Raw genomic sequence first — 23,698 nt, 5'->3', positions numbered from 1 at the left:
ATGCGGTGCATCGTTTCAGCCCTGGCAGTGCCTCACTCTCAGCTGCACCCCCAAATTGGTCACAGCTGAGAGAGCAGCATTCCTAACGTGGCTAGATGGGGGAGGAGTGTAGGGAAGCTCATTGTGAGGATGGGGGGGGACGGTGAGGGAGGTATTGTGGGGGTGGGGAGGAGCATGGGTGCATCAGAGAGAAAATGCACCGCTAGATAAGGTCCTGAGAAACTGACTAAAATGGCCAAAGTGGAGAAGCAAAAACTCTCCCCTCAGATAGATTCAGATGTAGGCGAAGTGCAAGAGATTTGGGTCATTAATGGGAAAACAATAATGCTTATCTGCTTCCTGCCAATCTGTATCCACTGATAGAGCACAAGTAATTATAGATACTGTAGACACACTGTGGCATTAAGTGTTTGAATTACACTGCTTAACAACACTTCCTGATGTGGCCCTCCAGGCATGGCCAGAGAGCTGGTTTGAGCCAGCAAGTAACACTGTAGGGACATGGCAATGTTGTTTGCACAAGTTTCTCACATTTTCTTTCCCCCAAAAAACTCACTGCAAGCAATGAAAAGGAAAACAAGTTCGAGTTGATACTCATTTGGTTTCTGTTGAATACTTAGCATGTCATTCACATAGCTGTCTTATTAGCAGAGGACACCGACATATTTTATTTGAGAGTTTTTATAGAGTGTGGCTCCTCGTAGGAGCCAAAAGCAGGGTCAGCACTGTAGATTAGAATCAATTCAGTGGAGGGAAAATAAACCTCTGGAATATATTTTACCTTCCCTGAGCACGTCGCAGACATTAGCAATAATGGAACCCTGTCTGTGCATGGAGAGGAAGCATCTACAGCTCAGGCTCCTGCCCATCTTCGTCCTGGACTGTGTGGTCCCATGACCTTCACAGTGGGTGGGATGATTCCCAATTCATCATCTCCTAACTTTATGCTGCTGTGCACAGGACACACACACACACACACACACACACACACATACCCTCAGGGTGTTCTTTCTTTGTGGAGATGGGAGCTGCTGAAAGATGGCCCACACTGAGGTGGTGACTGAGCCTTTCAGGGTGTGGATGTGAGCTGACTTTATCTGCCCTTGATGGTGGCTGTGCCATTCCTGCCAGGCTAAAGCTGCTCAGTTTGCTAGTCTTCTCCAACTTCAGGGAGGCTAGAGAGCCAGAGAAGCTTAGGACCTTTAGTTCACTTTCTCTGTGTGGTTAGCAGAACAATTTGTCAAATAAGCACAGATGCATCAGAAAACCATTAAGCCAGCTCATTAAAAGAGCGCTGGATTCACTGTTCAAAATGGCTCACTTGCTGTTTCCACGTGTGTTCTGCTGCATTTCAGTTTCTTAATTTTAAGACAAGATGAGTGAAGTACTACAGCAGAGATAGTAAAGCGCAGCATTCCCCTCCTCTCTGCAGTATAAGTCCCTGAGGAGATGGCATCTCCATGAGCTAACTTGTCTACCTTTGCTGCTGCATTTCCTCTTTTTTTTTTTTTTTTTTAGATTTTTATTTATTTATTCATGAAAGACACAGAGAGAAGCAGAGACGTAGGCAGAGGGAGAAACAGACTCTCTGCGGGGAACCCAATGTGGGACTCAATCCCAGGACCCCAGGATCACGCCCTGAGCCAAAGGCAGACACTCAACCGCTGAGCCACCCAGGCATTCCTGCATTTCCTTTTTTAACAGAAACTCCAGACACACATGACCAACTTTTACTAAGCAGATCTTGAATGGCTGTTTATATTTCTTACCTATCCTTCCTCCCAGAGTCCTCACTGGACTTGGAGGCCCAGCCCAACCACCATCTAGCAAGTCACCTCTGCAAGCCTCCCTCCTCACTTCTCTGGATCTGGGTGGGGTCTTTCCCTGCTCCGAGTCCTCAAAAATGGTGCTGGTGTGGGCTTCGTCGGGGACTGCATTGAGGCAACTGAAAATCATGTGGGCAATCTGGAGAGTCATCTTGAAGTAGCTTTGCAGTGTAAGGGGTTTGCTTCAGTTCTGTGATTTAGCTGTTCTAAGGTAAAGAGGAGGCCCCATGACTTAAGCCCCTAACAAGGGGAGCTGGCCAGAGTGCTGAACTCAGGCTCGATTCACAATAGTCCCAGACCCTGCTAGCTGCGCAGCTGACACATACGCACACACATCATCCACACCTGCTGGTCAGCAATCGTACCCGCCACCCCCCCACCCCAGGACAGACGCAGATAAGAGTGTGTGCAGCAAGCTCCACACTTAGGGCATCACACACGTAAACAGCTGGTGGAATTTGGGGAGTACACTGCATGTGATCGTTCCCAGACCTATTCGAGTTATATTTAGTTTAGGAGAGCTTGAGAATAGTTTGGTGGCGGCAGTGCACTGCCAATCAAATGAATATTAATAGTGTGGGTCTTGGAGCAAAGAAAATGTTTCTTCAGGATCTGATACGTATCTATGAAGGAAAACAGTTCCTCAGTGTTACAAGGCTTGGAGGATGGGGATGTGATGAGCCTTCTGAGAACAGGAATCACCACTACCAGGGAGGAAGAGAACTCTACTCACAGTTTAAATCAAACTGAGCTTCCCTGGTGCTGCCGAACTGAACACTTTCTCCCAACAATTCCTCCTCCCCCTCAACCAGTTATTTCTCTCAGGTTGTATCAATCTCGTTCTTTCTTTGCTGCTGTGCCGTGTATTAATGATTCTCAGAATCTTCCTGTTTATCCCAAACTGAAACACTTGCACCAGAGCTGTCCACCGCCATCAACTCACTGGCACTCATCTTCCCCCTTCCTGCTCTCCCCTCCAAAGAGAAAGTCAAGGAATGGGGCCTGCTGGAAAATCCTCTCTTATTCTGGGGAAGCAGGGGTGCCCCCATCCTCCACCTCTCTACATTTTCTCCAGGAGCCATTCTGCATACTTCGCCTTTAGCCTGAGGTTCAGCTTCCCCATTAACAAAGACACAACACTTCACTGAAGCTGAAGTATAAGAAATTTTCTGCTTGATGTGTTTTATGTCCCATTATTATTTTCCCCGTACATCACATGCCTCTCTGAGAAGCACAGGAAAATGTGTCTGGTGCAAGGCTCTGGGGAGGGTCCCCACCACTTAAAAAGAAGGAGGGAGGGATGGATCCTTAAAGAAATTCACCCAAAGCCTCTCCCTCTGCCTTCCTAGGAGGTCTGGACTCCTCTAAGAGTTCTCTCCTACTTGGGAAACTTCCTTTGCATCTGCAAACTTCACTGCCAGCCTCCCTGGGATGGCTCTTTCCCTTTTGTCTGGGTTTCTGTAGTGTTGCTACATGTCTGCCCTCTCCTGGTGGTGGGGGCAGGACTGAGAGGTTTTCCCTGTGTAGCCTCTCTGCTGGTCATTATTTATGGGATGAAACTGTAGGCAGGGAAAACACCGATTGGCTCAACATGTGGCTGAGTCAATTCAGTTACTACCCCCACTCCCCTCAACAACATCACAATCACAATGGTCTCGTTCTTTTTGTCCATCAGGTGGGAGAAATCAGAGTCACACATTTGCACATGCAGACCATTCACAGCAATAAAGAAACAATGAATAAAGTATATACAGGCTCCCAAGTTGCGGACTTTCATGGTAAAGAAACCAGGGACAAGGGGAAGACAGCCTCTGAGGTAACAGTGGCGACTGGTAGTTTCCCCCAGAGGTCCCTTTTTGGTCACAGCTCTTAAAGGGCACACCCAAACTCCCATGCAAGGTACATAATCCGGTCACAAAAAGCCTTTCCCCAGGGAGGTGGAAATAAAGCTTCAGCCTTGCTGGGTTGCCAACGGTTGCAGGTACACTATACCCCCCAGCACGAGCATTTCCTAGAGTTCCCGAGTTGAATCCCAGAGGACTCTAGAACATCTCTAGAACAGAATTCAGAGCTCACATGGAGAGCTGGGCTCCTCGGCACTAGGCCTGCCCTGGTTCCCCGGGCAGAGTGGCGGCAGGCAGCATACCAAGGCAGGTCAAATACCCACGGGAGAAGTGGGCACACCAGCAAAGGAAACTGCTGGGCACATTCTCAACACTATCCACAGCTGTTTCTAGAAAGAGCTGCCAGTGGTGGCCCAAACAAAGCCCCCACAGAGAAGCTGGGTGGTGAGATACGGGGGCAAGATGAACGATGAACAAGTGACAAACAGGAACAGTGTCCCTTAATGAGGAGGCAGTAGGGGTGGTGACCCTACTGGAGGCAAGCAGAGTTGGCTCACCTTCCCTAAGCTCTGCTTGGTGAGGCTACACAGGCCTCTTCCTGAACCACCTCCTCTTGCAAACCGCCATCCCGCTAATAAGCCATTGACCTTGAGTGTGAATGTGGGGCTGATTTGCTGCTCTGTCTTGGGGAACCCCAGGGGCCTGGTGGCTTAACGGCAAGAAATCCTCCTTGTCTTAGCAGCCATCGGTTTTTCTCTTCTCCTGCCACCGTGATCAAATTAGCAAGCTGCTTCTCTTCAGAGGAACTGTGGCCATGGGTCCCAGGAGGCACTGCCCATTTGCCTGTCTGATGGGTTTGGGAAGGGAAAGCAGGGATGTAAGCGAGCGCGTCCCTCCCCGCCCAGCCCCACAGGGCCTCTCCCACCTTGGACAGCCAGCCGGCCCGCAGCGGGACCACAGGGAGGGGGTGCTGGGGTCTTAGCTGCAGGAGGCCTGGCAGCTGGCCGCGTACACACTGCTGCCCACTGTGCCCCCGCTGCTCAGGCTGCTGGTGGGGCACTTCAGGGGCCTCATGCTGCTGTCTCTCTGCACGTGCAAGTGCTCGAGCCGCCAGCGCTCCCAGCTCCTCCGAAACTCCATCTGGACCTTCCATGGGAAAAGGAGGGGAACAAAAGCCATCATGCAAACCAACTGCCCACAAAATGGCCCCATTATTACATTAGTAGGGAAGGGGAAAAAAAATCCACTGCATTATATTAAGAGACACGAGTCAAGGCCTTCGGGCGCCTAAATTAATATCCCAATAAAATTGTTTATCGTTGTCTCCTATTTTCTGCCTCTCCTCAGGAGAGAGATGAGGTTGATGATCTAATTGGTCGCTTCCATCTCTAAACTCCGTGACTCAGCTAAGTACCTTTCACAATCCATCACGGTATTATTTAACGGAAGAGAACGAGAGCGAGAGCAATGCGGGAGAGCAGAGCGGAGAGATGGGAGGGAGAGAACAAGGAGGGGGGAGCTGAGATGGCCCGAGCCTGCCTGCGGGGATGGCCCTGGGGTCCTGGGCCACATCATGGGACCTGGGCGTGGGTGCAGGAGGGAGGACAGCAGACACCGCCTAGGGCCACCCAGCCCCGTGCCACCTCACTGCCCTGCTGAGCGCATGTGGCGGGTGTGCTGATGGGGGTGGAGAGATGGGGAGTGGGGGGACAAAGGGACACCCGAAGCTGACGGGGGCTTCTGCTCAGGTGGCAGCACGGAGACCAATCTTGTCTCACAGCCCTTAACTGTGGCAGGTGGGGAGAAAAGTGGTAAACTGAGGCACATCTGTGGGAAGCCACCATGGGGACTGAAGTGGTTTCATGGACACCGGCAGGAAAAGGGACTCTGTTATGTACCCTCGCCCCCCCCACCCATGACAACTGATATTAAAAGCCACCAATTGGGGCGCCTGGGTGGCTCAGTTGGTTAAGCGTCTGCCTTCAGCTCAGGTCATGATCCCAGGGTCCTGGTATGGAGTCTTGCATCAGGATCCCTGCTTAGTGGGGAGTCTGCTTCTTCTTCTGCCCCTCACCCTGCTCGTGCTCTCTCTCTCTCTCTCACTCTCTCTGTGTCTCTCAAATCAATCAATCAATCAATCAATCAATCTTTAAAATAAAAGCCACCATTTATTGGCCACTTACTACATGCTGAGCACTCCCCGGAGATTATTTTAGTTAACTTTCTCGGCAACCCTGTGAAGCAGCTCCTGTTATTCTTGCCTGCTGCAAGGTGGAGAGACTGAGGGGCAGAGTACTTCAGAATTTCCCTTGGGTCTCAGCCAGGATCCAAACCTAGATCTGGGCTGACCTCAAAGCTGGCCTCCTAAGCACTGGCCTCCTGGCTTCCAGGACTGTCTAGGTCATGCTGGTTTCTGGCATGTGTCCTGCCCACTCAGCTGGGAGCACCTCAAGGGCCGGGACCCCATCTTCCTCATCTGGGATCCCTTGGACCTAGCCCAGTGCCTGGCAAACAGCAGGCCCTCCCTACGTGCTTTGTAAATGACCCGAAGGAAGGAGCGAGTGACAAAATGAGCATCTGACTCTGGGCTCCTTTGGCTACTGAATATTACGACGAAACAGCAGAGGGGATGCCGTGAATCTGACTCCCGTCCTAGTACTTAGGGTGGAGCACTTCCTCACACTAAGCCTACCTGACTCCCTGCCTCTGGCTAGGCCCTGGCTCTGGGATTTGGGAAGACTGGGTTAAGCTCTTTCACTTTTGTTTACACTTGGGGGGAGAGGCAAAGTCACTGCCCCATGTCCCACAGCTGGATAGTGGCAGATCTGGGACCAGCACTCAGGCTCCTGAGTCAGATCCCTGGTGAAAGGACAGGAACCACAGCAGAACCATCCCCAGGCCTCCCCTCCCTGTGCCCACTCTCCTGGCAGCTGAGGCAGGACCAACGTCCAGGCCATCTTTTCTCTTCAGGTCAAAAGTACCTAGCATTGCCATGGCAACCCCAGGTCTGGAGAACAGCTTTTGTGGACAGAGATCTCAGCCTAGGAGCCACGTGTGTATTTGTGGCCCAGTGAAGGTGACGTTCTGTTCTTGTGCTGGGAGGAGCCAGGGCCTGAAGTGTCCATGGAGAACTGGGCAGTGCACTTGAACAAGGCAAATGTGGAGCAGGTCTCCTGGACCCCACAGCAGGAGCCTGGGAGAGCCCCAGGGGAGAGGCCAGTGGGGGATCTGGTGATCCTGGGGTCCTTAGTTGCCAAGGGCCCAGTGGGATGTGTGCCCACCCATCCCTCCTAACAAAGCTGGGCCAGCTTTGGGGCCGAATGAAGCGGGGAGGTGATGGGTGACAGGCTTTGAGGGATGGAGTCAGGAAACTACTCAGCCTCGGCCTGGGACTCTCCGCAGCAGTGGTGGGGAGGCCTCGCAGGGGTGTGTGTTGGGGTGGGGGGCATGTGTTGCAGCCGGCGTGGCTCAGAGGAAAAGGAGGGAGAAGTGGGAAATGGGAACCTCATGGGGTCGAGAAGGGACAGAAGGGAATTTCACTCTCTCGGCCCACACAGGGACACCCTGCCCCTGTCCCTGGGAGATCAAGCAGCAGAGGTCAGGGCCAGGTAGCACATCACCCCTCTGGCTGAGAACCATTAGCCACCACACAGAGCTTGTGGTTCCTCATAACTCAACATTTTCTTCAGTTCTTTAGGAAGTTCTTTGCGAGGGCTCAGATGTTGGGGAGGACCAGGGCTGGAGCATCCTGCTGCTCCCGTGCATCAGGGGCCTGTAGGACAAGGCCCCTGTGAGTGTTCTCTACACCAACCTCCTCTCCTTCCCTGGCCCACCCCACCCTGATCCCGGGCAGCTGCCGGAGACCGGCCCCTAGGGACGGCCAGAAGGTATTCAGGGGCCACTCTGTGCCAGGCGCCGCCTCCCCATCCCAGCCCCTGCAGCCCTGAAGCATTAGTGGGGACCCCTCCCCATGTACCGGCTCTATCACCTTTTAGCTGTTGAACTGTGGCTGTTCATTTCACTAAGTCTTAATTTTTTCACCTGTAAACTGAGAGAGCACCTGCTACATCGATGAGATTTGATACAGAATAAACACTCAGGAAGTGTTTCCCTCCCATTTAGAGACCCACATGCTCTGAGCATCATTAACACCACTTTGCAGAAGAGGAAATGGGTATCAAACTGCGGGCATGTGACTTCCCCAAAGTCACACAGCTCATCAAGTGACGTTGCCTGGATGGGAGCAAAGGCCTGACGCCAAAGCCTGCGTCCCGCATCTTCCCACTGCATCACCTTGCTCTTTAGAGCCATCTCACGACTCCCTGGAATACCACGGTCCCCACCCGCGGCCACACCCATGTCCCTGCACCCAGAGCACAAGTAAAATTAATGTATGAATGCAGACTCTTACGATCTCTCAATTCCGGAGTATCAGACTCAGGGACAGAGCCATAGAAAGAGCCTCAGTTCTTGGGGGAGCAGTGTCCACGGCTCACCTGAACCCCAGCCTCACTGATGGAAATCCTCAGCTGGGCCTACACAGTTAACAGAGTCCTCAGTTTGCCCTCCAGACTCTGGAATGGGAGATTTTCCCCCTCTCTTTCCTGCTGGGGTTAATGCTCTTGGGGCTACATCTCCAGGTGACCCTGGTGCCACATGCAGTACTCTGCTTTGTTTCCCCTCCGGAAGGAATGGGAGGTGGTGCTGTGGCTTTTGTGATGTCCAGTCTGACGGTGTGGGTTTGCTTCTGACCTGCTCCAGTGCAAAGCTGGGTACCTGGGTGGAAGGGGCCCTTGCCAGGCACCAGAGGACAAATAACCCCTCCTCCCAGGGGCCCAGAGTCTTGGAGAGGGGAGAGCTATGGTCCAGGAGGGTCTGCAGGGGAGGGTGCAGGTCAGCGACAGCCCCCTTCTGCACCGCAGCAACCGGAAAGCCACTGGAGGAGTGCACCCCTTTGCTATGGTGGGCCGGGGCTCTCACCTGCACAGAGTGTGGATGCTTACCTCCCTCCCTTAGGATGCACTTGAATCCCAGCTCTGCCCCCACTCCCAGACCAAGCCTGGGCCATGCTTCCAAATTCTCTCTGATATTCAATGATCTTGTGGGAAAAATTGGAATATTCAAACCATAATTTTAGCAGGGATTTTTTTGGGGGGCGGGTGGAAACAGTGCCAATGAAATAAGATAGTGATGATTAAAGCCCCAGGTGACTAGGGCACGTCTGCTGGTGAATCATCTTGTAACCACCACCTGTTCACTAAGGACCCCCTTAACACAAGGCCAGATCTCCCCCAAGTTCATGTCCATTAGGGTATGCCTGTGCACGTGTGTGCGTATGTGTGTGTGTTAGAGAGACGCCCATGCACAGAAAACAATACATCGACAAGATGCCTCCTCAGCTCTAGTGTCTAGTGGGATGGGTAGGGGGTTTCAGCTGGAAGACTGATGGGAGTCCCCACTGACAATTCCAGAGCAACCCATAAATATAGGAGCAGCCCAAGGGGCCCCACTGTCCCCCCCTCCCTTGGGCCTTACCTCATTGTTGACAAAGCAGTACAAGATGGCCACCATCAGCCCCTGGAAACAAGAGTCATGTCAGCAGGGAGGAAGCAGGAGGGAGGCTGCCCTGCAGGTAGACCCTGACGCTTCTCGGGGCTCCAGCCCCAACATCCCCCTCCTCAGGCTGGGCAGCCCCCGAGCACTGGGTTTCTTCTCCTTCCCTTTCTAGAGAAACTCAAAGCCCTTGCTTAGATCCTGCAGAAGCTCTTCAATCACCCTCTCCTTGAGGAGCTCTGACCCGAGAAAGTACACCACCTCGGGTCACAGGCCATCTTTCCTACCATGCCCCGAGCTGTGATCTGCATATGGCTGTGTGAATGCACACATGTGAAGGGCACGTGCATGGGCCTACGTGTGTGGCCCTCCCACAAGCCTCCCGAGGGGCCAGGACCAGGTTCTCCTATATCGACAGCCCCAGTGATGCTCACACACCCTCAGCATTATCTAATACTAGCGGAGAGGATGAATTCTTGGCTTTGGAAACTATGTGACCTGGCAAATCTTGTTTTAACATCTCCAAGCATCAGTTTCATCCTCTGTAAAACCAGATGACCCCACACAACCTCCTGGGATGCCGTGAGGATAAATGCACAATGTGTGCAAAGCCCTGGCAGGGTGTTTGCCACCCAGTAGCAGTCCAGTAGATGGCAGCTGTGATTGATGCCAGGCTGGATTGCCCATGGCTACCTCTGCAAAGGCTTCTTGTCCCATGGTCCCATGCGCTTACAGAGGAGACCGGCCTGGGTGCCCAATGCCAATCTAGCCCTGGTTCTGCTCCAGCCACAGAACTCTGGGCACCTCCCGCTTTCCTCCCAGGCCCCAGATGCCCATGTGCATGGTGCAGGCCATGTGCATGGTGCGTGGTCTCCAGCCCACTCCCACCCAAGTACTTGGCAAGTGAGGACCCCCAGCCATGAGGTCACCTGGAAGGAGGTGAAGGAGAGCTCTGTGAACAGCTTGATGAAGCGCAGCATCCCCCGGGCGTGTTCATCCATCACGAAGGCAAAGATGACCTCGTGGGTCCCCAGCAGCGGGATAAGCGTCAGTGTGGACTTGGCAAGTCTGGGGGTGGGGTGAAGACATGGTTCTGGATCCCTCCCAGTGGATTCTTTTCCCCTTTCCACGCCCTGCCCCGTGTCTTAGGTGACAGAAATTCTCCCACCCCAAACACACTGGGATGGGCTGCCTGGCGGGGGTGGGGGGAGGTGGAGGTCAAGACCCCCAGAAGCCTGGGAGCTGCCCAGGTCCAGGGCTAAGAACAAGGCTCGGGGACCCAGATAGGGCTGGGGCAGGGAGAAGAAGGTCATGCAGGGTCCTGAGCTCAGCATCCCAGGATCTGTCTCTTCAGGAAGCAAGGGCCGGGGGTGCCCAGCAAAGCCCGCTCAGGCACATCACCTGCACTTGATGTCTGTCTTGCACATGAGATTGGCTTTCAGTTTGGACACCACGATGCAGATGACCCGGATAAAGATGAGGAAGTTCACCTGCAGGGGGGTGGGGAGGGTAGCTGAAGGCCCTCTCTAAACACCCACCATCTCCCCACCTTCCCCCAGTGACACCTGGTGGGACTGCCACTCCCACCCTGACACCGTCACTCACCCCAATGGCAAAGAGGATGGGCAGCCGGATGATGAGCCAGTAATTCATGTTCGAGTTCCTGGTCCAGCAGCTGGAGAGGAAGGCAGACACATAGGCACCTCATGGGACACACAGGGCCCCCCAGCTCACAATGTAGGCACAGGGGCACATGGCCACACATGGCCATGCAAAGTGACACACACAGAACCACACAAACACTGCCACCATGAGTCCCAACAACCAGTCCCACGGATCCATGCAGAATCCTTCAAGCCACACACACACACACACACACACACACACACACACACACACACACCGAGTCCTAAATACATGGTCACTCACACCAACACACACACACACACACACACACACACACACAGAGTCTTAAATACATGGTCACACAGAGAGTTTCACACGACCCCTTCATGAACTTAACAAAGACTCATGTGTGTACCTAGCATCATACACCAAATAGCAGAAATATTCCATGGTTATTACAGAAAAACCACTGCATACCCACGGATCCAGCCCTGTTCGTTATCACACAGTCCCGCGGAGGGACAGGGAAGGGGTACTAGGGAACGAAATTTGTAGATTAAGCTCCTGGTCCCTCGGTTTATCCTCCCAACAGGTAGTAGGCACATACCCCAGGGGCCAAGGATTCCTGTGGGGTCTGAAAACAGGGACCTCGGCACACACATGCCCAGGAGCAGGACACTCACCCCTCATCCTCATAGAGGTACTTGACAATGCCCCAAGGGATAACAAACAGCAGGGGAACACCTAAAAGGAGAATGGGAAAAGAGAGGGGAGAGAGGCTGGCAGGCCCGAGCTTACCAGCGGGCACACTCAGGCCTCTCCTTACCCAGGCCTCTCCCACCTCTGGCCCCTCCCCTTCGCCTGGCCATGAAACCACTTTCTAGCAGGTGTGGAACCAGGCTGGTCTGGGAGCGTGGGGGGGCGCGGGGGTGGCCCCAACACCCTCCCACCCCTGGCCAACTCCCTGGACTCTTTCTCAGAGAGAGGATCCCACACGTTACGGCGTATCTCTACTCACCAGGCCCCCACCCCCACCTCCCAGGCACATCATCGGGGCTTGCCCCCAAATCCTGGCTGAGACATGAGGATGTAGACACCCACGTAATGGAGGGACAAGGCCACGGAGGGGGAGAACATGCTGGATGAGGTGGGAACAGGCCAACCCTGTGATGCCCTTCTCCTCCTGCCGTGGTCCCCATGTCCATCTCAGCCAACTCCTCGGGCACCGGAAGCCCCTCCAGCCACCCGTTCCCTACCCTCCCTACCCTCCCCCTGCAGGTGGCTGAGCAGAAGCCTGGAGTAGAGACAGGGGCCTGTCCCTGACGCCAACAGCCCAACTAACAGCGCAGGGGCGCACGGTAACAGCAGCTCTAACATGACACTTTCCAGTCGGCTGAGACTCAACTAGTGTGGCAGGCAGCCTCCAGGAAGGCCCCCTGACCCCCACGTCCTGGTATTCGCACCAGGGTGTAGCCTACGCTGTATCGGGATTGCTCTGCGTGACCAATCACATACGCAGAGGTGACGGCACATCACTTCTGAGGTTAGGTTATAAAAGACTGTTTTAAAAGGTGATAAAAGGCTTGCCCTGGGTTCTCTCTCTCAATCTGATCACTGGCTCTGGGGGACACCAGTTGCCAGGTCATGAGGGCGCTCAGGTAGCCTGCGGAGGCCCCTGTGGCAAGGAGCAGAGGCCTCCAGCCAACAGCAGCAAGGTGCTGTGCTTTCTGACAACCTTGGGGGTTTGCGAGGGGTTCTCCAACCCCAGTGAAGACCTGTGGGGACAGCAACCCAGGGCGACATCCTGACAGCATCTCTGTTAGAGACCTTCAACCAGAGGCGTGCTGCTGAACTGAACCCAGATTCCTGTCCATAGAAACTGCAGTAAGAATTGCTGCTCCCCGGGCAGCCCGGATGGCTCAGCAGTTTAGCGCCACCTTTGGCCCAGGGCGTGATCCTGGAGACCTGGGATCGAGTCCCACGTCAGGCTCCCTACATGGAGCCTGCTCCTCCCTCTGCCTGTGTCTCTGCCTCTCTCTCTCTCTGTCTCTCATGAATAAATAAATAAAATCTTAAAAAAAAAAAAAAAAGAATTGCTGCTCCCAGTCGCTACACCGTGGGGTCTTCCATTCCACAGCAGAAGATAACTAATTCATCTGGTTTCCAGTCCCATCAGGGTTGAGCCTCATTCATCTCCAGGGCCTCAGTGCCTGGCGCACCCTGAGGGCTCAGCACAGTTGCTGACTTCATACGGTCTGCCCGTGCTCACAGATGGAGATGAATCAGGAGCTCAGGAGGGTACAGGTGGGACTGGAATGCAGGGCTGCTGTCCCACGCCAAAGCCAACCACCTTCGCTGGCTTTTTGCACCAACTCTCCACGCCTGTCCCTATGGGTTCCTCTCCCACGTGGGAGACGTGGGCGTCAGAGATAGGCAAGAGTGTGAGGATTAAGGTGTGGACACAGATGTGAGTGTGTATGGTGTGTGTGTAGGGGGCAGGGCCTGTGCATACGCATGTGTGGCTTTAGGGGGTCTCCTCCAAGAGCCCATTTCCAGGGCAGAGCCCACTTGACAGCCCCTCCCATCGCCATGATCCATGTCCTCAAGAGCAGCTCCTGAGCAGCTGGAATGCCCGGAACTACCGTGTGACAGTGCAGACAGAGATGGAGGGAGCAGAGCAGCTCGCAGCCGACCAGCGTTCTTCATCGGGTATTTTTCTCCTTGGCCATTTATTCTTATACAAATCAGACCTCTGAGCATCTACGATGCCTTCATGAGAGTGTACAAGGGATGGGTGGCTTCCAAAGGCCTCCGAGCATGGCATGGAGCCTGCCACATGGAAGATGCTCAGAGAGGATGGAAGGAAGGAATAATGAGTGGCTCCATACATCAGTGAGAGAAGGGCAACTCTCCAGGCAGGAACATGGCAATTCCCTGAGCTACGGACACACATGGAAACCTCCTTTTTGGGCATCCCCAGCCACCTGCTGTCCTTAACACTCTGAGACTCCACTCACTCATGTTAGCAGTAAGACCTGGTGAACTTCACTCGTTCATCAGCCTCCCCTTAACAAAGCCTTTTTAAAAATGCAGGCATAGCTCTGCTACATACAAACATTACACACTCCCTGCTGGGTGCGTCTCTCCACTATTTAGAAAGTCAACAACACAGGCTGGAGAAAAAAGATCAAATTAAGACACACAGAACTGGCCCTGAGAAGTGATGATTCCCTGGTCCATCACTTGCCTCCCTCCCGGGCAGCCTCTTTGTGGTGGGTTACAGGAGCACCCAGCTGCTGGTGGATGGCATAGAAGGTGACAGGTCTTTGGGGGAGTCCCCAACTGTGTCAGGGTTCTAATTTTGATTCTTCTGTTTGCATGCGAAGCTAAAGGTTGCTTCCAAGCACCGCAACGTGGGCTCGGTTTTCCTGGCCTGCAACAGAGCTCTTTGTGAATCTCTGTCCTGTCTTTGCCCTTTTGTCTCTGTACCTCCCCATCCCAATTCCTCAAGATAAGGGTGCTCTCATCTGGAGGGAGGTCCCCCTCAGACCCTGAGCCCAGAGCCGCGGCATGAGGTGGTGGGAAAGGATGGGCGCCATTCCCCACTCAGAAACCTCCAGGATGCCATGTGTCTCCACCAACCCTCCAACCACCCCCACTCCTCTGCACACATCACACTGTCCCTCCGATTGTTCTTGCCCTTGGGTCGCCATGGAGACAGGCACTAACAGCGCTGATGCTATTTCCCAGAAGGGACAGACGCAGTCCCCCACCCTAAGGAGAGCCTTCCCAGAGCTGCCCTCAGTGACCTAACCACCCCCTCGCCCCACCCCAGTTAGCTGCAGGGCTCTCCAGCTGCCCACTGCCTAGGGTGATTGCCCTAGCCTGGGGGGGAGGAAGGCAGGGCTGGAAGGGGGGGGCCCTGGGTGGGGGGGAAGAAAGAGGGTGGGAGCGGGGAGTTGTACACTGAGGCCAGGCCCACCTGCCCAACTGTGCAGAGGCCTGAGCTTGCTCGAAAGGGTCTTCTGGGGAATAAAGAGGCAGCGGGGCACAAGAACCTTCCACGACAGGTGGCAGGGGCCCAGGGCCTGGTACCTGCTCTGTCTGTCAGGCCCTGCCCTCTCTGGGCCTCAGTGCCTTCCAGATACCAATCGCCCCCTTTAGAAGCCCCCTTCTACAATGGGGCCACATGGAGCCAAGTGGCTGAGGGACACCAGCCTTAAGGAATGCAGGGGGAGGACAGGGGGAGGGAGGCTGAGAGGGCCAGAGAGAGCACAGAGCCAGAGGGCCAGACAACCTGTGGAGGCTTCCTGAGGCTGCTGAGGACAGCCTTGCAAAGGCTCCAGGGCAGGAGCCAGTTTGGGAGGGGGATGTCATTTGGCTTTGACTGAGGTGGTAAGTCCCCCTGAGGAGGTCGGGGTGGCAGTGGTCAGAGCAACCTGAGGCAGGGGAGGGAATGGATGACAGTAGTGAATAGATGACTGGCAAGCTCGTGGTGGAGCGCAGGGGCCTGTGGCAGGGGCAGGGGCCCTGGCAGATGAGGAAGGGCCAGAAGGCAGAGCCTGGTCTCTGGCCCCGCCCCATGGGGGCCCCCGTGGGCCCCCCCAGATTAAGCACTGTTGCATCTGTTTTCCCTGTCGTGGGGTGGGGGCTGGGGGGCTGCTGCTGGTGGGTGTCTCAGCCCCTGTCCTCATCAGAATCCCACACGGCGAGAGGCAGAAGCACAACCAGAAATGTTCCAGCAAAAAAAAAGATACAATGGTTCTCCGCAAACTTTTTTGGCTAGAACATTTCCAGCTGGGCTCCAGGCACATCCGCGGTCCACCCTTTCCTCAGGGGGCCTCTGGCTGGCCAGCCCCGCCCTGCCAGCCTCCTCTGGGTCCTCCTCTTCATCACTGATCCAAGGACAGAGCCACAGCCCCTCAGCACTCACCCCGACCCTTACCCTGAGGCCCAGGACTCTCCATTTCCTTCAGGGCCTGGGGACCAAGGATTGGTCGTGAGGCTCCATCCCCAAGGGTCTTAGGAGTAGAGGTACTGGAGGACCAGTGCCATGGCCGCCACTGGGGTGTGCGGTGCATCTGGCCAGGTAGGATGGAGGCCTCTGCTTCCATAAAGTGGGTAGGGTTATGCAGAGAGGGGAGGGTAACCTGCAGCGCCCCCTGCAGTGAGTCCTGGGCCAGGGTGTGGGGGAGGAGGGGGGAAGAATTACCCAGTGGGCCCTGCCCCCTTAGCCCAGCAGCCTGTTCTGAGTACCAAGCTGGCTTCCCGGGGAGGGGGTGCAGGCTGCAGGTGGTGGTTCCAGGAGAGGTCAGGGTCTCCCACCTCCCGTGCCATAGGATGGGATGGGGGGCACGTAAGACGAATGACAGTGGGCCTTACCCCAGCCTACGCTCAGATAGAGCTGGAACATGCGCTGCTCACAGAAGACAGAGAAGGCCAGCAGCGTGTACAGGTACATGCCCTCCACCAGGAGCCAGTAGTAATTGGCTGCCACGCAGTACTGCATGAGCAGGAACACCAGGCGGCAGCCCAGAGAATCCTGGGGGCAGAGGAAGGGTCCCCAGGGGGCAACAGCTCTGCCTCCTGCCTCTTGACTCCTCCACCCGTCCCCACCCACCCCAGCCATGCCCCTACCCCCCTGAATGCAGGCTGAGAGGGCTAAGGCTAACCAGGGCCAGTGCTTCAGCTCACTGCATCACTGTAGGGGGTGGAGGAAACTAATATTAGCCCCAGACGGGGGAGAAAACCGAGGTTCGGAGAAGTTAGGTGACTTGCCCCAAACTCTGCAGCTCGCAGAGCAGGGAGTCAGGCCTGGGTCCGTTTCCAAAGAGCACTCCCTGTGTCAGACGGAACTCGTTAGGGGCAGGGAGAGCGTCCACCTCCTTAGACTGGGGGACCCTACGGACCAGGCGTAGGCAGCTCTTGCCTTCCGTTGTGCCAGACCCAGGTGAGGGTGGGGGGGAGCTGGCCTTCACTTGGGCATCCCTCCCCAGGTCCTTCCTGGACACACCACACACCTGGTAGGAGAGGAGCCCATCCCACTGGTGCTGCTGGGGGGCCGTGCTGTACATCCACTTGAGGACCGCGTCCCTGATGAAGACGGACAGCGCTCGGAGGATGAAGGACGCAAACAGGTTCAGGTGGATGTAGTTCCGGGTGCAGTGCAGGTGTCTGTGGGAGAAAGCACGGCTCCTTCCTGGCAAGATGGCCAAAAGGCCTGCCTCACAAGCCTCAGTTCTCAAGCTAACGCAACACCTCAGGCATGCTTCTGTGTCTGGGATGGTGCTCCTGTCTTTTCTTCCTCTGAACATGCCCTTCTTCCTCGTGAACCTGAAAATTCTTTGGGTCCAGTGTAAGTCCTGCATCTCCATGAAGGCTTCAGGTGTGTGGTCATTACCACCTGCCATCCACACTACCCTCCTCTCTACAGCATCGGCCTTTCTATAGAGTCACGTGTAAGCCAAGTGGTTTATGTGTGAGGACTTTTCCCAATGGAGACTTTGCTTCACTTCTTGAGGAAAGGACCTATCTCTCACATGCCTCAAGTTTGCCTTATAGGGGCAGATGAGGGCTGAGCACGTGGTGGGAATTCAGAAAATATAAGACACAATTTCAATATCCTTTCAGGTAAAAACGCACAGCCAACCTGCAAATGCAAGGGCATTTCTTAACCTGATAAGTGCTATCTACCCAAACTGGGAGCAAACATCATTCTCCACTGAGAAATTTTATAAGCATTTCCTCCAAACCCAAGAAAATAAGGATTGCCTCGCCTTACAAAGCTATCATGACATCCATTCAACATCGTAGTACAGATCCTGACCACTGTAAGAGAGCAAGGGGAAAAAAATGTGTAAGAATTGGAAATAAAGGAACAAAATTGTCATTATTTGTAGATGGTAGGGTATCTTCGCAGAGAATCCAAGATAATCTACACCCAAATTATCAGAACTGATTGGAGAGTTCATCCAGCAATTTTGCTGATGTGCGTTTATGTATATCAGCAACAAACCATTAAAAAGTGAATTTTAAAAATTCACTTATAGTTTTTTAGTTGGCTACATAGCAAAAAGCTAACAGAAGAGGGGCAAGAGCTCTACAGAGAATATAATAAAACTTGCTGAAAATTGTTAGAAAAGACTTAAAATCACACATTCATGGATAGAAAGACTATTTTGAAAGTGTCAGTTCTTGCCAGAGTAATTGATAAATTCAGTAAGACCATGCCAAAAATTCCAACAGGATTGATTTTTTGTTTTCCTGGAACTCTCAAAACATATAAAGAACCAAGAACCAAGAATAAATTGTCCAGACACTCCTAAAGAGCCATAGAGTAGGAGTCTTCACTATAAGCGAACTGAAGTTTTCAATGAATTTATAGTATTTAAAGCCCTGTGGTATTGACAATCAGATAGATAAATAAGAAAAAGGGCAAGAATACAGATGACAAAAACCAACCCAGGCAAAGATAACTCTTGCTGCATGGCACAGTAAGCACTGTAAACCCAAAGGGGAGAGGATGAGCTATCACAAGTGGTACCGAACCAATTAACTATATATATATGAAAAAAAATAAATTAAATCTCTTAATTTCACTATAGACAAAAATTAATTAATTAATTAATTAATTAATTAATGGATTAAAGAAACAAAAAGGAGGTGCAAAACTTATGACCCCAGGGTGAGGAAAGACTTCTCAAACAAGACCATAAAGGAATTTGGTCTTTGGAAAAAAGATTGATATTTTTTTTACTAATTGGCAAAATTAATCTTTATCAATTAATAACATTTATTGATAAATTTTATCAGTAGAAATGGGGACTTCAATCCATAGAAGTCACCATCAAGAAAGGGAAAAAATAGGGGCGTCTGGGTGGCTCAGTGGTTGAACGTCTGCCTTAGGATCAGGTTGTGATCCCGGGGTCCTGGGATCGAGTCCTGCATCGGGCTCCCTGCATGGAGCCTGCTTCTCCCTCTGCCTATGTCTCTGCTTCTCTCTCTGTGTCTCTCATGAATAAATAAATAAAATCTTTTTAAAAAAAAAGAGAGAGTGAAAAAATAAATTGCAGATTAAGGGAGGGTATACCTTGGTTTAGGATTGAGAATATAAAATGAAAGCCAAAAAAAAAAAAAAAAAAAGCCAAAATAATAAAGAAGCAGCCAAACAAGCCAATAAAAAAAGTAAGGAAAGGATATGAATAAGTGATTCACAAAATGAAATATACACAAATGCTTGATCTCCCTAAGAATCCAGGATATGCAAATTAAAATCACAAGATATTTCACATGCTTCAGATTAGCAACAATGAGGTGAAAGTACTAAATATTGGTGAGGATGTTAAGCAAAGGGAGCCCTCATTTATTACTGGCAAGGGGGCAAACTGGTATGACCACTTTGGAGAGCAAATTCACCTAATAAATTAACAAAAGCACGTGGTATTCAGACCAGGCAATTCTACTCAGAGGTATGTGCCCCTGGAGAAATGCACAGGGGGGTCATAAGTAAGAATGTTCCTTGTAGCAAGCTTTGTAAATCAGAGAAGGGAAAAAAAAAAAAAAAGGAAAAACTCCAATACCCATTAAGGTGACAACAAATAAATTGTAACATGTTATATACATCAGAGTCTGGAGTGACAGTGCAAATAAATGAAACAGAACTACCTATATCAACATGAATGAATCTCACAAGAACATACCAGGCCAAAAATATCACTGCGAAAGAATACGTACAACATGCCATTAAAAATATGGGGATCCCTGGGTGGCTCAGCAGTTTAGCGCCTGCCTTCAGCCCTGGGTGTGATCCTAGAGTCATGGGATCGAGTCCCGCATCAGGTTCCCTGCAGGGAGCCTGCTTCTCCCTCTGCTTACGTCTTTGCCTCTCTCTCTCTCTCTCTCTCTCTCTCTCTCTCTCGAATAAATAAAATCTTTAAAAAAATATGCAAAACTCGCCGCTACATATTTTTATAGGTATTACAGTGGCAAAAGTACAGAGACGTATGGGGATTATAAGTAGCCTCTTTGGGGGTTCCCTCTGGTTGGGAGCCCCCCAGAGCCGCGTGACTGTGCTGATTGTGTGGTAGGCATTAGCTCTTAGGCTGGGTATTGAGTGCACCAGTGATCAGGATCAGTCGCTGTGTTTTCAGATCTCTGAACTACTTCATAACCCAGGGGGAGAATATTCACTGAGCGAGTGCGTTTATCGAACACTGACTGTGCGCCCAGCACTCCCTGTGCCAGGTGGCATGGGGGCAGCAGGAGGAAGGAGGCCTGTCCTACTTCTGCTGGCTGGTAGCCTGAGGTCCCTGCACTCAGAATCCCTCCTGACCTTGAACCCAGCCCGCCCTACCCAGCCCACCCCCACCAAGTGTGGAAGGAGTGAGAAGAACGTGGTTCTCTGGAAGGTTAGATTTAAGGAAGCCCTTTTCCAAGGGGCTCATAAGCTCCAAAGAGAAGAGTCTCTAAACCCGTGAGATCTTATCCAAAATTGTACTGAATTCCTGATGATTTAAGCGTTGCATGCTCACTGGAGAGGATTTCCCCGAATCCTACCACCCGCTATCATGGTTGGGGAAGCGTGCCTCGTGCATTCCTCGTGTGGTGTTTGCTTTTTCTTTTCTGCAGTATTCTATGCCTGCTTTTACAGAGCTCAGACCAAGTACACAGTGTCTCTCCTGTGTTTTCAGCCTCGTATGCAGGGAGGGGACAGGTTCTCTAGAGATGTCTCAAGAAGAAGCTGCTGCTCTGTGACTTCAGTTTGGTGCTCCCTCATCTACCCGGGACAGAGCAGAGGGTTGGGATGACATGGCCCCTCCGGGCCCCCATGCTTCTTACCTGAAGCTCAGGAGGATGGCCGAGGCGATGACCAGAGCAGAGAAGGAGAGTGTATAGCCCACCGTGTAGATGATGGAAAAGGACAGGAGCTGCTCCTCTGGGGAGCTCTGTGTGCACATGGGGGACACAGTGCCCATGAGGCAGGCCACACCCTCCTCTCCCACGTCCTTCTTTCCCACAGGACAGGGACAGAAGCAGGGCCCCAAAACAGGATGCACTGGGAACCCCAGAACTAAGAAAGAAAATGACCTGTGGCCATGGACCTTGGACTTCTAGGGCCTTATCCCGAGACCAGTGGGGTGAACACAGGTCATCTCTGCCCCGCAGGCATGGTGTGCAAAGCTCACAGATGGCTGCAGACTGGCCCACCGGGTGCCCAGGGTCCCTGCTCCAGCGAGGCTGGGACCTTGCCACCCTTCGCTGATGCATAGCCCCCATCTTCAACTCACTCTCTCCCCTCGCTTGGACTCCTCGCACTCGGACAGGTTCCTCCAGGGCAAGCTGGAGTTGTGCTGGCGCAGCCACAGGCCCTCAGCCGTGCAGAATCGGTACACATGGCCCTGCAGCACTGGGGCGGAGAGACACAGGAGCTGAGCCTTGGCTCAGTGCCTCCTGCCCTTCGTTCCTCCCCATCCTGAGGGTCACCCCAGCGCCCCCGGAATTGACCTTCTGGAGTCAGCAACACCTCTTACACACACACATGCACATGTGCACATAACACACGCAGGCCGTCCTCCGTTGCCATTTGCCCATTTGGCCCAGGACAGGACAGGCAGTCACTAAGGGCCACCCCAGCTCCCCCTTCAGCCTTTCCTCTTGGCCACCCTGGGATGCAGTTTGATGAAACTACATTTTTGAGATGAGACAACTCTAACCCATTTCCATGTCCTGCCTCCAACCTCAAATCACAGTACTGACAGGTCTGGCGCTGACCACCTGACAGCTCCACAGACACACGTTGTGACTTCTGACTTTCAGGACTCAACCTCTACCTCCCTCCAACACTCCACAGTCAGAAGAGACCCTGGACAGATGGGCCCACAGCTCCTGAGAGGAAGGAAGAGACACAGCCCTGTCCTCAGGGAGCCCCAGGCTGAGGGAGGAGACATAGTCCTGCCTTTAGGAAGTCCTAATCTGATGGAAATGACACTATCTTATCCTCAAGGATGGCCTGATTAAAGAGAATACAATGTCGATGATAGAGGCACAGTCCTTGGAGACCCTCCTTCCAAAGGGGGAAGATCCAGTCCTCCCTTCAAATAGCCCCACTCAGATGTTAGGGGATAGAGACTGCTCTTGGAGACCTTCCAGTCTGAGAGGAGGGAGAGGTCCAGCCCGTGTCCTCAGAAAGCACCCAGTCTGAAGGCAGAAGCACAGTTCCCAGCTTCCTGCGGACTCACAGGAGAAACGGTCCTCAGAAAGTAATAGCATAAATGCAAACTAAGAGGGACGCCTGGGTGGCTCAGCAGTTGGATGCCTGCCTTCAGTCCAGGGCATGATCCCGCCGTCCCAGGGTCGAGTCCTGTATTGGGCTCCCTGCTTCTCTCTCTGCTTGTGTCTCTGCCTCTCTCTCTCTCTTTCATGAATAAATAAATAAAATCTTAAAAAAAAAAAACTAAGAGAGATCAAACACAGGCCCAACAGCACCGAGGGTAGGATGTTTCCCGTGCCCCTTCACGTTAAGGCCACCATGCCCCACTGTCCCCCTACCCAGGGAGGTGGGTGGCTTGGGGTCCCTGGTTCACTGTGAGCTCATGAGAGGGACGGAGGGGCTTACTTGTGCCTGGGAGGAAACGCCTCATTACCTCTCTGGAGGAGAATGTAAGTCTGACCCCAGGGCCAGGAAACCAGGGTCAAGAACAGGGTTAGGGTTAGTTAGAACAGGGAGACCAAGGAGGAAAACTGGAGCCAGGACAAAATTGAAAAGATTCAGAAATTCTAAAGGACTAAAAGATTTTAAGGACCAGCTATGGGATGAAGGTGCAGTGGGAGGGAGAGAGGGAGCATGGAGAAGCATCATAGGCCCTGGCCAGAAGTTTCCAGGTGGAGAGGTTGCAGTAAGTCCAGTGTATGGGGAGAGGCTCATCGACATGTGTGCATGATGGGAGCATGATGGGAGCATGATGGGAGCATGATGGGAGCACTCCAACCCCCAAGGCCTGCCCCGGAAGGATCCACCCAGCTGGGACACAGCCATCTAGCCCAGGGGTCTGACAGTTCCCAAACACCCAATCTGCCCACTGTTGGTGTGTGTGTGTCAGACCCTCATCCTTCCTTACCCCCGGGCCCCCCATCACTCGGTGCAGCCTCCTATTCACTCTTCTCCTTTCTCTCCCTTCTCTTTCATAAACAAGCCCTGAACCAAGGCCCCCATCAGGAGACAGAAGTATCTGGTAATACTGTAGGGTAAATCTCCTTGCAGGATCACTGCTTCTAGAAGAACCTGTATTCTAAGAGACTTTACCTGGAAGAGAAACACAAACCTGAAAATCTAATGGTGGGACTTCCAGCTGTGAGAAGAGCCAAGCCCCAATGCCCCTCAAATGTGTTTATGAACAAAATCAGGCCAAGACAAAGGCAGAGAAGGGGAGGCATGTGGTCTGATTTGAGCAACTGGAAGGGCTCCTTTCAGGCCCCCAATGCCTCTCTCATCTGCTGCAGGGGTTGAGTCATGTTAAATGAGACCAAGCTGGTCTTAAGTGGCAGTGACGGGGATCTGGGCTGACCCCAGAGGGAGGGAGACTCAGGCCAGAGCCCTCACTGGCAGCCCCCTATGATGACAGCAAGGGAGGAGGAAGGAGGAGGCAGAGGGACCAGGAGAAGGGAGAGGACATGGCAATGCGGCACAAACCACCCAACTGCCCACTCACCCAGGCCTCAGCCCACAGCAGTGTGACCCCAGGGATACCCTAATACCTACCACCTAGCACAGGAGCACCCACAGTTGCTATTATTCCCCTACACACATCTTCTACGCCTTCCCTGCAAGCTACACACTCACAGTACATACTA

At 52.9% G+C, this 23,698-nt stretch overlaps 1 protein-coding gene across 1 annotated transcript in view; it reads right to left on the bottom strand.

Annotated features, from left to right (window-relative positions):
• Positions 1-1,498: 1,498 nt before the first annotated feature.
• GLP1R (glucagon like peptide 1 receptor) overlaps positions 1,499-23,698 on the bottom strand; it is a 36,113-nt gene continuing 13,913 nt past the window's right edge. The window contains exons 4-13 of the mRNA XM_072731530.1: positions 21,136-21,254; positions 20,687-20,793; positions 16,870-17,023; positions 16,232-16,391; positions 11,533-11,593; positions 10,829-10,898; positions 10,625-10,713; positions 10,153-10,291; positions 9,206-9,247; positions 1,499-4,816 (exon numbers count right to left, since the gene is read on the bottom strand). Of these exons, the coding sequence (XP_072587631.1) occupies positions 4,649-4,816; positions 9,206-9,247; positions 10,153-10,291; positions 10,625-10,713; positions 10,829-10,898; positions 11,533-11,593; positions 16,232-16,391; positions 16,870-17,023; positions 20,687-20,793; positions 21,136-21,254 (1,109 nt within the window). The 3' untranslated portion in view covers positions 1,499-4,648. The remainder of the gene's footprint in view (positions 4,817-9,205; positions 9,248-10,152; positions 10,292-10,624; positions 10,714-10,828; positions 10,899-11,532; positions 11,594-16,231; positions 16,392-16,869; positions 17,024-20,686; positions 20,794-21,135; positions 21,255-23,698) is intronic.

Source organism: Vulpes vulpes, chromosome 1 (assembly GCF_048418805.1).
Source record: "Vulpes vulpes isolate BD-2025 chromosome 1, VulVul3, whole genome shotgun sequence".
NCBI lineage: Eukaryota > Metazoa > Chordata > Mammalia > Carnivora > Canidae > Vulpes > Vulpes vulpes.
This window is presented reverse-complemented; position numbering and strand designations above follow the sequence as displayed.